The 14,949-nt window shown below is 40.8% G+C and overlaps 1 protein-coding gene and 1 long non-coding RNA gene across 2 annotated transcripts in view; both read left to right on the forward strand.

The window, feature by feature from the left end:
• The window catches only part of LOC309626862, an 844,624-nt gene that overhangs the window by 303,354 nt on the left and 526,321 nt on the right, over nt 1-14,949 (forward strand). The gene's annotated exons all lie outside the window — the stretch shown is intronic.
• Nucleotides 1-14,949, forward strand: part of AQP9 (aquaporin 9) — a 39,741-nt gene that overhangs the window by 10,949 nt on the left and 13,843 nt on the right. The window contains exon 2 of the mRNA XM_082388185.1: nt 13,864-13,990. Within this exon, the coding sequence (XP_082244311.1) occupies nt 13,864-13,990 (127 nt within the window). The remainder of the gene's footprint in view (nt 1-13,863; nt 13,991-14,949) is intronic.

Here is a 14,949-nt window from a genome sequence, read left to right on the forward strand (position 1 = left end):
CAAAAAAGAAGACTGAAGAATGTGGGTGTGGTGGTAAAAAGCACTCACTCTAAAGAACAGCTCTCTGCTCCCTTTCTCCCACATGGGATGTGTGACCATGAGTGACTAGGAAACCCCATGCTTTCTCTAAATGAGGCTGATCCTCTTCAAGTCCTGAGACCCTGAGTCAGTATTGGTTGAAGGAAGGATTTTTCCTGCGGGCTTCCCCTTATCGTCAGTGAACATGAAGGGCCAGACTAACTTGGGAAATTTCAGAGTTCCAAAGAACCTGGGGACAAAAGTCTGTTCTGAGTCACTGATCTAAGGGCTGCAGACTCATAAAGCCAACTTTGATTCTGCCAAACAAAACTGTGCTTGTGATCCCTGAGTTTTAATTTTGACCCAGAAAACTTGCTATTTTCATTACTTTCAAAGGGGAAGTATTTTTGTTTTGTACTTTCCAGAAGTGGAGTCGCTTAGTTTTTCTTTAATGACCAAGTTTTCTGCAACATGTTCTCATTACTTGACAAGAAAGGAGAACATGGGATGAAAGCAGAAGCTGGCTCCTCCTTACTCATCAGCCTTGTGATGTAGATATGGCAAAAAGTGAGGCCTCCGAGGAAGGGAAGCCTCACAGAAGTGAGACAACCCACAGAACATATCAAGACGCTGAAAGAGCCCAGCAGTGACTCCATGCATCTAGTGGGCACCTTATTTCACATCTGAGGTAGGACTGCTACGTTCACTGATCCTGGAAAGCAAAGCAAATGCTTTAAAAGAAAATATGCCAGCAAAATATGCACCGCCCCCCCCCCTCAGCCATCTTGAAAGATTGGCTGATATGCTCTAAGGTACAGGTCTGGGATGGTCAGCGAAGACCAAAAAGGACCCAAGGGCTTAGTCCCTCTCATCCTAGAATTGGCCCACATGGCTTAGACTCTGTGTAAAACTTTCTTAGCAGGAAACCTCCCCTCAAAACCTATCAACAGGTAATTGGTTAACGAAATTGGGGTGCATTGCTGCAATGGACTCTTACGCAGCCATTAAAGATAATGGGGCCAACCTTTAAATGCTGATATAGAAAGACTCGCTAAGCTTTTAAAGTGAAAAAGCAGGCAGAAAATGTTATGTATAAAAACTCCCATTTGTATAAACACACACACATATACACACGTTTAACAGAATACACCAGAAAGTATTGATATTAGTTACCTACAGAGGATAAAATATGAAATCTGGGGTGGGAAGGACACGGATTCTTGTTCTTTTAATATTTACTTATTTATTTTGGCTGTGCTGTGTCTTAGTTGCGGCACGTGGGATCTTTGTTGCAGCATGCAGGATCTTTAGTTGCGGCATGTGGGATTTTTAGTTGTGGCATGTGTACTCTTAGTTGCGGCATGCATGTGGGATCTAGTTCCCGGACCAGGGATCCAACCCGGGTGCCCTGCATTGGGAGCATGGAGTCTTACCCACTGGACCACCAGGGAAGTCCCACGAATTCTTATATTTTATCATATACCCTTTGTAACTGAAAATTTTTTAATGTTCATGTATATTTTCTTCACCTCTCTGCTCCCCACAAAAGAGCTCACTCAGCAGAATTTATCCCTTCCAAGTGATTTAGGGAGATGCTCAAACTGTGTTCTGAAGAACACTAGTTCTGTGAAGTGCAGACAAGAACTACATGAAAGAAAATATGCTGTCCTTCCCAGATATGCTTTGGAAACACTGGGTTAAACCAAGCTAAGTAGTTTTCTTAACTGTAGGAGTTATCAGGCCTTTAATCTTCACTGTAAATTTCTAAGAGGGGACTAGAATATACAGCTGTCCCCAGACTTACTTGACCACAAGCCACTTTTTTTGAGGAGCACCTCACAGAACTGATAAACTGTGGAACACACTTTGGGAACTGCAAGCCCTGGAATGAACCTAAGAAACAAATCAGTGCCCAAAACTCCTCCATCTTCAGTGATCTTCCAGATTGAGAGTGACCCGAGGTATACTTGCCTTTTTGGGCCACTCTGAATAAAGAGAGAATTGCCCTCAGCAACCCCCCATCCACACCCAGCACACTCAGCCCCATGGTTATCCTGATAAGAACACACACACCTTAATCAATAATTATAGTTTCTTATTCTGGCCCTGGGATCGTGATAAAGCTCTTGTCCAAGCTAGCATTATTTGGGATGAGCTGAGGGAGGAGTGAATGCCTGGTGTAGATCAGAAAAGGAGAGCACTATTCTTTTCAGCCTAGTGGAAAGAGTGGAGTTTAGTCATCTCTCATTTCTGAGGTCTGTGTTGGTTCTTGGTACTCTTTTCTATTTGGAGACCTATAAAATTGGCCATTTGCCCATTCACCTGTTTCTCAAATCTCAGATTCCTCTCTTTTGATGAACCTGCCTTAACATCATCTCTTTTGAAGTACAGCTGGTTCTTGAGAGGTGACTGATCGCATTCTGATATTATCTCAGGCTACATGCCACCCAATACTTTATCTTTAACTGGAATGTCCAGATTTCAGTCTTGGTTCTTTGTGACCATTTTTGTTATGATTGAGAAAGTTTTATTTTCCAGTTGGAAAACTAACTGACTGGAAAGCCGTGCCTGAAGAGGCATTCTGTCCTAATAAAGAAACCAAGTAGCCCCACCAAGGTAGCAGAAGTTGTCTCAGGAGAAACACAGGACTGGGAATCAGAGAACCTGGCTCCCGATTCAGATTCTGCCACTTATTAGCTATAGGATTTTTTGTTAAGCCATCCAGTCTTTCACTTTTTAAATGAGGATTAAGTGTTGGGAGGAATAACGGAAGTAATAGAAGTGAGCATGCTTGGCCCACGGTATACAGGCTGTAAATGTTTGCTCATTCATCCACCCAGCGGCCAAAATTATGTGCAATCAAACCTGGGCTTTATCACTTACTGCCTGTGTGTATGTGAGGAATTCTCTTGACCTCTTAACCTCTCTAAGCTTTGTTTCCTGATATGTAAAGAGGAGACAGTTAAGAGGACCTAACTCATAGGGTCTTTGTGAGGATTAATGGGCTAATGTATGCTATTATACTCAATAAGTAGTATCTGTTATTGTTGTTCTTGTTGTTACTATTATCATTACATGTTCCAATGGACACAGTTACATAAACTAAATAGGTATATATAGACAGAGGGAGTAGGAGGTGGGACTTCTGGTAACACATACCTACAGCACGGGCCGGAGGGACAAGGTTTGCAGAGACCAGTGTACTGAGGTTGGGATTTGTTCTTCCTCTCCAGTTACAAAAGACACAACACTTACAGGGAGAGGAGAGCCTGTGGCAGGCCCCAAAATGACTTTCTTCTCAAGAATAGGACTGTATTTTCGGTCTCCCTGTTACTACCTCCCTAGATAAAGCTTTGCCCATAGTTATTCCTTCATTTGAAGGTAGCCAACAATCCTTCCTCCAGGAACTGGGAGGCTGTCCAGCGTCTCAGCCCAGGTAGGTTATACCCATGGTATCTGTGGGGCCAGGAAGTCACTGGCCCCAAGATCTAAATGGGTTTCACTTTCTAGGACTTAAGATGGTACTCAGTAGCCCCAAAGCTTATTGAGACCAGTCAGGTAAGATATCTGAGTGACATGGGCATGGTGGAGTTAGGGAGGAAGTGGACAGTGTATGCCATGTCTCGGGGGGGCATCTGCCACCCAGACCGTCTCCACTGTGGCTAAGCAGGAATGGGGTAAGGCTTTATCAGATATTCCAGTTTTTCGAGAATGGTCAGTAATCCAGAGTTCTATGTGTAATTTTTCTATTTTTTTAGTAAATTTATTTATTTATTTTTGGCTGTGTTGGGTCTTCGCTGCTGCGCGCGGGCTTTCTCTAGTTGTGGTGAGCAGGGACTACTCTTTGTTGTGGTGCGCAAGCTTCTCATTGCGGTGGCTTCTCTTGTTGTGGAGCACGGGCTCTAGGCACGCGGGCTTCAGTAGTTGTGACTCGTGGGCTCTGGGGTGCAGGCTCAGTAGTTGTGGTGCACGGGCTTAGTTGCTCCGCAGCATGTGGGATCTTCCCGGACCAGGGCTCGAACCCATATCCCCTCCATTGGCAGGCGGATTCTTACCCACTGCACCACCAGGGAAGCCCAATTTTTCTATTTTTAAATACTGGTAACAATTTCTAAAATTAGAAAAAATCACCATGTGGGCAAAACAAAACACATCTTTGAGTCAATCCTACTCATAGGCTGTCTTTAGCCATGGACCACCAGTTTGTGACTCTGCCCTGAAGGTGTCCTTAACCACATTCTACAAAGACAAAATATTTTCACCAGAAAAGCACAAATTGAGAGATTGTGAGGGCTACTGTCCGATATCATTTGTTTACAGGAGGTCTGGCTATTAGAAATCTAAGTCTACATGCAAGATTGTGGTCCTTTCCTTTTCCCATCCTACCCCCTGGTAAAATTGGTTGAGGCAATAGGGTGAAAACAATTTTATTTCTGGCAATATCAGAAGATAAATCTTCATCTTATATTATCGTAGTCAAGTTCCTCATGAGGCCAATCTGTTATACACTCATGTGATATATTAATATATCTTGGATTTAATAGTATTGTCAGGTGGCTCAATAATTTTGGGTATTAATCAAGTAATTCAAGAATTTGGGGAGACTTAAATGTCAAAATTTCCATCATCTAGTTAGTAAGGCTGAATTATAAAACCACATCCCCATGCACACTTTCCCTAGGCGTAAATACTTAAACCATTCACGAATAACAGGATTATAACATAAAACGACAGGGAATCACTTCATACTGTTCTTGTGATTCTTACCAGTTCCCAGCTCCTATCTCTCCTACTGGTCTGTGAACTTTGGAGGCCCTGTGTCTGGTTTTTTGCATCCCTGTGACACTGGGCACTGTGCATGGCACTTAGAATTTTTTTATGTACATGAACAGGGAGGAATGGAAGAAGAAAAGTGAATGCCAAGTCCCAGTGAGAGGTATTTGTAGATTTGGAGATCTTCATTTTCCACAATTTGATTTTTTGAAAGACAGGCTTCTGAAGTACAAATCTGGACAAATGACTTATTTGGCTCAGGTACACTTGAGGGCTGTTTATGTAAGTGAAGGAACATGAACTTTGGATGGAAATGTTAATTTTAGGTTCAAAATGATCTTCTCACTAGCTATAGTCCTCAGGCAAATTACTTAATTTCTTTGACCTAAGTTTTCTTTAGATGAAAACAGCAGAGTTTTCCTCCCCCTTAGGTTATTATTGGGACTAAATGAGATTATTTATAACATATATATATCTATATATATATGTGGGTGGGTGGGTGTGTGTATACATATACACTCACCCACCTAAACATAATACAACTCAGTTTATTTAAAATATAAGTGTTGCCACAGATATGACCTTTTAATGCTGACTTCTGTTTTATGAATATTTACATCATTTAATGACAAATTATCTACTGAAGAATACTTTTCATTCAAAATATATTCCTTACCTATTTCCAAGAAGACCTGCAGCAACATAAGGTAAATAGTCATACATGGTTCATGTCTTGGGTCACATTGTTGCTGCCCACATGGCACATAGCAAACATGACCCAAACTGACATTACTGGATTAAAGGAGGATATTGGCTTCCTAGATACATTTTTAAAAGAACAATAGTAAATAAACACTAGCCAGGTGTGCTTTGGAGGTACTGGAGCAGTTTAGAATGGCCACCTGAGTTAGTTCTTTGGCTCTTTTTCAGTCAAATGTACTAACGGGGCACTTGGGGTGGAGAGGGAGAGGTGGAATTGGTTGACTTCTTGAGTCTTGATGTTGTGAATAGGTTGAATGCTAAATAAGTGCCCTAAATTTTGGCCAGCTCCACAGGAAATCCACATGGCTCGTGGGTGTGGTTTGTAAGTGTAGAAAAGGCCTACCCCACCATTCTCTCAGCCCACTGACTCCCAGGAGTAGGCAGCTTTTGTCAGCATAGGGGGAGTGTGATTTCTGCTGATGACTACAAGACTGGGAGACACTATGAGGAAAGAAAACGAGCAAAAGAGAACAAGAGAGGAAAAGGTTTAACTCTGCCTTCAGGTCTAGTTTTCCCCGGTGAGCACTTGGTCATCTAGTGGAAGTTGTCTCTGCAAGGGGAGCTAGAAATCAAGCAAGTAGAAATCCATAAAAAAAGTTTTGCATAAACTAAAAAGTTGCACTTAATCACCAACATGTCTCTTTGATCTCTGAGAAAGGAAGGGAAATGGGGCTGAAAAGAATTTTTCTCTAGGTCATGGGAAGCTTTAGAGAAAAAGTACAAGTGTTGGGTATTTTTCTGAACTAGAGTGATCACATATGTTGTCAGCAGAAAAGCCACTTGTCCTGGCACAAAGAGCAGGGTCTACAAGGAGGCTTCCAAATGAGCTTCAACCTCAGTCTTTTTTCCTCAGACTGTATCTGGTCTACAGGGAGGCCTTTTATACTGGGTGGATGGTAACAGATGGTTGCTGCCTGGGCTCTCCAAATCCTTCAACATTCCCAGACAGCCTTTACTCTCAGTACGCAGATAGGAAAAATGGTGCCCCATCTCACTTCCTGTGGAAAACGCAGTGTCCTCCCTGAAAACTTCCATGAATTCTTGGGGGCACTGGTTGGTTCTGATGACCTCTTGCTCTGTCCAATATGTCATGGTTAGGAGCACAGTCCTCTGACTAAGACCTGGGATCAAATCCTGGTTCGGTCTCCTTTATTTTTACTATGTAACATTGGGAAAATTGCTTGGCCTTTCCCAGCCTCAATTTCCTCATCCATAAAATGGAGATAAGAATACTTCCCCTTCAGGGTGATCACAAGTTAATGGGATAATGATGAAGTAATACAGGTAAAGCACTTAGCGTGGAAGTTGGCACAAAGCACACACCAAATAGATGGTAGCTGGTATTTGTATTCCTTTACTCACATTACCCTAAACAGATGAGTAAAGATAGTCAACATTTCATACAACCTTTATTCCAAAGTCTATGACAACGTTTCCCAAGGAGCTCCTTTCGACTTTAAAATTTTTTCAGGAGCTTTATAGGATAGAAACTGTTCTTTTAGTATCCATTAATTCTGAAATTACTGAAACAGAAATGTAGATACAAGACATGTTAATTTTTTCCTTCTTTGGATAACGTTGATGTGCACAGGGAATCACAGACCTCTTGCGATAATTAGAAGGTTCCCAGGTGATCCCTGGCTCCAGGGTGCATGCATTTGCCAACATTTTGCTAAGTAATCCCTAACCTTCGCTAACTGCTTTTCTGAAAGGGCTCAGTTTTTACACACTCACTGAACAAATATTTTGAGTGCCTGTTTTGCACTGTGTTCTGTGCTCAGAACATCTTGGCTTTCACTTTAAAGGAGGTAGTATATGCAAAGGGGATTTGAGAAGGCTCAAATGAAATAAAATCTGTGGACTCATTTTTCTCTCTCCTCATCTCCAGCATTTCATTGTGTCCATTAATCAGCCTGTCATAGGGCTCATGGCTCAGTTGGGAACTACCCATCAGTCCCAAGTGGTATGTCTTAGAAATTACACCTCCCACTTTTTACATCTTACCCTCAAATTAACTTTTTCTCTTGAAAAGGCATTTTATGCAGGATTTTTTCCTGCTTGTTCAGATATTTTAATTTTTTTCATAAGTATTGTTTGAGCATGGAATACAAAGAAGCATGAGTGCCCTTGTGAACATTACAGCCTTGGTGGGGTGCCACAAGGCAAGGTGAAATAAAATGAAATGACATTGTAAAGACATGGCAAAATAAGCAGAAGAGAACTTTGAGGGCTTCAGTTGCCAGAGAAAGCCCTAGGGAAAAGGTAGCATTTTAGCTCAGTGTTAAGAATAGATCGGTTTTGATTGGGAAAAATGCAGAAAAGATATTCTGCTGGAAGGTATAGCATGAGCAGGTGTGCAGAGGTGGAAATGAGTGTCATGAGCTCAAAGGACTCAAAGTGACTGGCTGATGCAGAGACTTATGCTGAAGAACCCTGGGCAGAAAGTAGCTGGGGATTGTGAGGCAAGGCCCTGAGTACGAGGTTAAGGGGCGATTCCTTATGCTGGCAATTCCTGAGCAATGGGGGTGGGAGAGTATGTATGTTGTGCTTCATCTGGCACGGTCACTGAGTAGGGAGACACTGGAAGTGGGGACACTTGTCAGAGGCCACAGAAGAAGACTCCAAAGATTTGGGAATGATTGACTATGGGTAGCCAAGAGAGAGAAGAGGAAGGAATACCAAAAGATTCCAGAATGTATGGCCTGGGTGACTGGGAATGACTGGGGGTACCTCATTCACCAATCAATCTTTTATAGGAGTTCTGCCTTTCAAATGTCTTTCTTCCTTTTCTACTGAAATTCTTTCTCCCACTCCTGCCATGCAAGGAACCTGATAACAACAGTATTTACCCCCTCCTCTTTTCTAGTGTTGCTTTACTACCAAAAGCACTAAAATCTTGCCATCTATGCAACGACCTATCTTTCAAGAGTAATCACAAATACGCAAAACACCTTGAAGTTCTTGTCAGTTTCTCACTTCCCCTCTCCCCCAAAATTTTGATCTCATGTTTGGAATGAAATAGTAGCTATTTCTAATATCTGTCATAGATGTGTTTTTGCCCCCATTTTTATTGCCAGGCAGTTTAGTGGTTAAGTTCATGAGTCCCTTTGTTTTAATTTATTCACCCTGAATTGGGGTTTTCCTTTTGAGTTTATACCAAAGGCAATAATATCCTGCACCTATTATTGTCCTTTGTTGTTTAAATAGTGCCTTCATTAAGGTTATCCCACTTGAACCTTTACTGAACAATCCTATGAAACAAGTCTGGCAGGTATTATTTTTTAATAAATGAGCAAGCTGAGGCTGAGAAATAACATGTTCATTTACACAGACACCAAGTGTCATAACTGGAAATAACATGTAGGATCTGGTTATTTAATTACTTCCAACATCCTAGGTGCTGTTAAAAGGCAAAGAAGTTTATTACACAATCTTAAGCATCTTACAAAATTGCGAAAACCAGGCATTAATATGTGAACAGTTGAATTATATCCTATGGTTAAGTGCTCCACTAGATAGCAATAGAAGCAAGGAGCAGAAGGTACATGATTAATTACCATGTCATAATGTGATGCACAAATAAGGGAGGACTGCCTATAAAATCGAAGACATTTGCAAACGATGTATCTGATAAGGGGTTAATATCCCAAGTATGCAAAGAACTCATATAACTCAACATCAAAAAAACAAATGTGTATAGGACCTGAACAGACATTTTTCCAAAGAAGACATACAGATGGTCAGCAGACACATGAAAAGATGCTCAACAACACTAATCATCAAAGAAATGCAAATCAAAACCACAATGAGGTGTCACCGCACACCTGTTAGAATGGCTATCATCAAAAAGACAACAAATAACAAGTGTTGGCAAGGATGTGGAGAAAAGGGAACTTTCATGCACTGTTGGTGGGAATGTAAATTGGTGCAGCCACTATAGAAAACAGGATGGAGGTTTCCCCAAAAATTAAAAATAAAACTACCACATGATCCAGCAATTCCATTCCTGGGTATTTATCCAAAGAAAATAAAAACACTAATTTGAAAAGTTATATGTATCCCTATGTTCACTGCAGCATTATTTACAATAGCCAAGATATGGAAGCAACCTAAGAGTCCATCAATAGAGTAATGGATAAAGAAGATGTGGTATGTATATACAATGGAATACTACTCAACCATAAAAAGAATGAAATCTTGCCATTTGTGACAATATGGATGGACCTCGAGGGTATTATGCTAGGTAAAATAAGTCAGAGAATCTAAAATCAAAATACATAAACAAATATAACAAACAGAAACAGACTCATAGATACAGAGAATAAACAGGTGGAGGGATGAGTGAAATAGGTGAGGGAAATTAAGAGGTACAAACTTCTAGTTACAAAATGAGTCACAGGGATGAAAAGTACAGCATGGGGAACATAGTAATACTGTAATAAGTTTGTATGGTGACAGATGGTAACTAGACTTGTGGTGATCATTTTGTAACGTATGAAAATAGTGAATCATTGTGTTTTAGGTCAATTATACTTTAATAAATAAATAAATATTTTAAAAATTACTGGGGAGAAATAAGCCAAAATGTTTATAATGTCTGTTCATAGGTAAAGGCATTGTGATTGGGTTTTTTTTTCTTTATATTTTTATATATTCCTCATATTCTCTCTAAGGAGCCTGCACAGGATTTTTGGTCTTAAATAATAAACATTTTTAAAAGCTTAAAAAAAATAAGGGAGGATTGTGTCCATTCCTGGGCTCCGTGCTTAAAAGGGGTGCTAACAACCTAGAGCTTATCCAGGTGAGACTCACTTGGAATCTGAGGAGCCCTAGGGATCAAAGGTGAAGGGACAAACATCCAGCAGAAAAGAACTCAGGAAGGACTTTTTGCTCCCTCTACTTAATGGAGTGCCTGGTGTATAAAAGAGGCTTCTTCTCTGAGGTCCCAAGAGTAAGCCAGGAGCTAATGAACAGAAGTTACAGGAAAAAAGGACTCCAACTTCATATAAGGGAGGACTCCTCAACCACTGGAACACCAAAAATATTTAGAACAAGCTACCTGATGTGGTAATGAGCTCCCTATTCCTAAAGGTAACCAACATGGGCCAAGTTAATGCCTATTAAGGATGTTGTAATTTGTGTGCTATTGAGTTCAGAACCAAAGTAGTGCTATGGCTGAGAGGTAGCATGATGCAGGGTTTAAGAATGCAGGCTCTGAAGGCTGTACAGTGCTCACCCTTGGAACTCAGCCAAGCCACACAGAGACCATTTATAGGTGTGTTGGCCAACCCACCAGCTGAGGCATCAGCTGACAGCTGACATCAACCACTAGACATGTGACTATGTGAGCCTTCAGATAATTCCAGTCTTTCAAGTTTTGAACCATCATATTTGATATCAAATGGAGCAGAGGTAAGATGCTCTACCAAACCTTGCCCAAATGACAGATTCACAAGCAAAATAAATGTTACCATTTTAAACCACTAAGTTTGGGAGTAGTTAGTTACGTAGCACTGAATAACCGGAACACAATGTTTATGTGATCTTCTGAATTCCCATTGATCTTCAAGGCCACTTACAGGTACTGAGTCAAGTAGAAGGAGATATTATTTGCAGAAAGGGGCTCAGGTGTCTTGGGCTAATGAGAGAAGAGAAGGCTCGATGAAACTATTGGGAGAATATGAATGAGAAATGAACGAAGACTTTTGGGGGCACAGTGAAGACAAGATCCATGGCTTTGTAATACCTTCCCTCCTCTACATGGTTTTGTGATTTTTTTTTACCTACCTGGAGAAGGTAGGTGCTGGATCTTGGCAAGAAGGTGGAAGAGACCTTGGAGGTCTGTGGATGGCATGCATATGGGTGGTGTACTTGGGAAACACAACACCCAAGGAAACAGAATAAAACAGGATAAACTAGCATATTATTGCCTGTTGGTATGTAAAGGAATCATAGAGATTGTTTTCTAGATAAGGAAATCAAGATCAGGCATCTGGAAAACAACTAAGTATTAATTGTTCAGTACGGACAGTACAAGTGAATTTCAGAGAAAAGAGGTTAGGTTTAGTGAGAAGCATATGAAAGAGTGATGGGTCCAAAAAAATATTTCTAGATAGGGAGACCAGAAAAACTGAGACAGGTTGGCTCTTTCTGTGTCTAAGAAGGGGGAAAGTATGGCAGTTCTTAAAGGTTAGAGCGTGGAATCATGCTGGAAATTCTATCAGTAATACCATAAACAACAGTTCTCTCATTTTTTTAAGGAAAAAAAACTACAGTGGGCACACAGAGGAAGGAAACCAGAGTGGGTGACCAATTCCCTAGCAATCAGACCATGATTACATTAGAATATCCCAGATCTGCTTCCCTGGTGCTGTGAATGCAGGTGGGATGAAGCAGGCAAGGAAAGATACTAGCAGGCAATTACCTGTCTTCCTCATTGATTTTCAGGCTGTATGAATGTATTCAAAAATTAAGAAGCAATGATGTGAAGTTGGGCTGAAATCTTCTGAGTAACAATTTCTGACTAGGGTAACTAAAGTCCTTACCTTGTTCATTTCTCCTTCTGCTCCTTTCTTGCAGTGCACAGCATCAGTTATCCTCTCTAGAAAAGAACAAAAAAGCAATTTCAACATCTAGGGTATAAGAGGAGAGTATTAATCACAATGAAGTTTGACAAGACAGAAGCTTCCCCAGGTCCACTCAGGCCATTTAAAGCTTTTATGCCCCCCTGTAGACTATCACAAGTGCGTGAACATCAGACCATAAAAGAGGGAAGAAGCTTATGTGGAAAAGTAGTAATAGCTCAGGACTGGTGAGTGTCTGGATGTGTCTCTTCTTACCCTTGGTTGTCTAAATCAGGTCATCTCAGCTGTCAGGAATGTTTTTTTCCTTTTTTCAGAAGATGTTACCAAAATGCCAGTTAGCTTGGAAGTTGTGCCAGGTGCATTTAATTGGCTGCAAATTAAAAAGAAAGACAGCAGTGTGGTTTTAATTCTGACAGTTATTATAACAGATAGGGATCCTAGAAAAAAATAATGTCAAGCCTAGGTGAAATTGGTAGGCTGTGAAATGAACCCAGGGGATTTTTTTGCTTTTTGAAAAGGGAAAAGGGAACATGTTCCTGCTGCAACTTTATTTAGCTCTCAGTGCAGGGTCTGGAGTCTGTGATTAACGTCAAAGACAGCCCTGTGCGTGTGATATGCAGCCCCTGTGCTTCCCTTGAGATGTTAAGTCCTACTTCTCTCTACTGTCTAGCAGGTAGAGCTAAATCAATATATCTTAGAATCAGGGACTGGAGGGGATGTTAAAAGATCATCTAGGTAATTTCTCTGCCTTTAGGGAGGAGCAAACCAAAATCATTCTATATGTATTAAATATCCATTGTTTGTAAATTGTATTTCTCTGAAGGACTCCACAAATGGGTCCCAAGGGAGCTATTTAGAATTAATTCATCACTATCAGGAAATGGTTTATGTGCAACCTCTCATATTTCAGGTTCAGACTTCCTTTCTCATCCTTTTGTGAAGAGACACAACAGCTGGTTACTATCTTCCAGATAAGAAGTCTTCACATTCTTAATCTCTTGTTCCTTAAATACGTTTATTTCTGGAACCTTTCTTCATATGCCCTTAAATAATATCCATTACTTGATGCTGAGCCCTCCCTCCAGTTGGTTGCTCTTCTTTAGTTATAAAACCCAAAACAGAACCTGTATTCTAGAAAAAGTTGTGGCTATTTGACATCTAAGAGCAATGATCTAATGATACTGCAGCCCAGAACTTATTCCTCCAGGACCACATTGGCTCTTTAAACCACAGAGTGACAAAGGCTGATGGTCATTTGTTGTCCTGTTGTTTTCCTACCAGACTTGTATGTGACTGTTTCATCTTTCCCAATAACCCTCCCTCACCAAATGTTCCTTTCTTCCCCCCTTCCTTCCTCCTGCCCTTCCTTCCTTCCTTCCTTTTGAGGTATAATTGACATACTCCATTATATTAGTTTCAGTTTTACAACATAATGATTTGATATTTATATATATTATGAAATGATTACCAAATTACTTGGTTTATAAATTCATACAAAATTTTAACACTGTGCAGTCTTAACAAAACTCATCCATAAGCCAGATGCAGCCTTGGGACCATCATTTTGCTATCTGTGCACAGCTGGAAGATTATAATTTGATTTGTATGAGGCCTATGGCAGTCCAATCCATGAGCGTGCTTGAAAAATGCTTCTTGTTACTCTGACTTTCCATTGTCTTTGATAGTGGCCATCTTCACTTACTTGTTGAGTTCCCTTTCATTCCAGGTCCTTGGATGTGGCTCTGTTGCCCAAGCTGTCCTCAGTCGAGGACGTCATGGAGGAATCATCACTATCAATACTGGATTTTCATTGGCAATAGTAATGGCCATTTATGTTGCTGGAGGTGTCTCTGGTAAGTAATAGAAATAATAATAATAATAATAATAATAATAATAATAGCTACTATTAACTCAACCATTCCAATGTACTAGCGCAGTTCTGGGTACTTTACAGACCTTAGTTTTTCTAGATCTCAACAGCCCTGCAAGAATATGTATTTAATTCTATTTTTATAGATGACAAAATTTAAATGGCCAGCAAGTGGTAAGTGACTGGCACAAAGGCAACATTTAGCAAAAGACAGAGATGAGGTTGGAACTCAGAACTGACTGATTCCTAAATCTGGCTACTGAATAGTATTCTTCATCTATCAATAGAATCTTTTACTAGCTCTACCCCACGCTTGGAAACCACTTCCCAGATACGCTGTGAACAGCCCAGTGAATATCACTCCAACAGAGGCAATTCCCTGGACCTTTATCCACAGCAATCAGAGAGAGCCTAGGTCATTTGCAAAATAGCTAGTGTGTTCATGGAGGTACAGGGCTAGTCAGAAGGTCTTGGTCCAATTCTGTCCTGAGTGGTAGGCTAATTAGAAGCCATTCTCAAGGTTCTGAGAAGCAAAATGAAATGATATTTAATACAGCCTGGGACCTTAGGAAGGAACTGTGGAAATGATCCACTTCCCAAAGGCTTGCAAAATCCTCAGCAGCCTTGTTTGGGGGCTCAGAGAACTAAGGCAAGACTGCTGGTGATAACGGAAGAAGGGACCTCCTGCATGCTGGGCACTGTACTGGGTGCTGTACATACTTTATCTCCTCTCACTTCTATAGCAGCACTCTGAGGCCAGTATTATTGTCCATTCTACAGAGAAAACTGGAGCTCCAAGGGATTGAGTAAATTGCCAGAAGTCCCACAGCTGGCAAAGAGACAGATCAAAGATTTGACCCAGGTCTATACTACAGCAAAGCACAGATCCCCATTATTATACAACATTTCCAGTGGTCTGCTATGGGAAGGACAGTACAGGCA

Source organism: Balaenoptera borealis (assembly GCF_965194805.1).
Source record: "Balaenoptera borealis genome assembly, chromosome: 3".
NCBI classification, from domain to species: domain Eukaryota; kingdom Metazoa; phylum Chordata; class Mammalia; order Artiodactyla; family Balaenopteridae; genus Balaenoptera; species Balaenoptera borealis.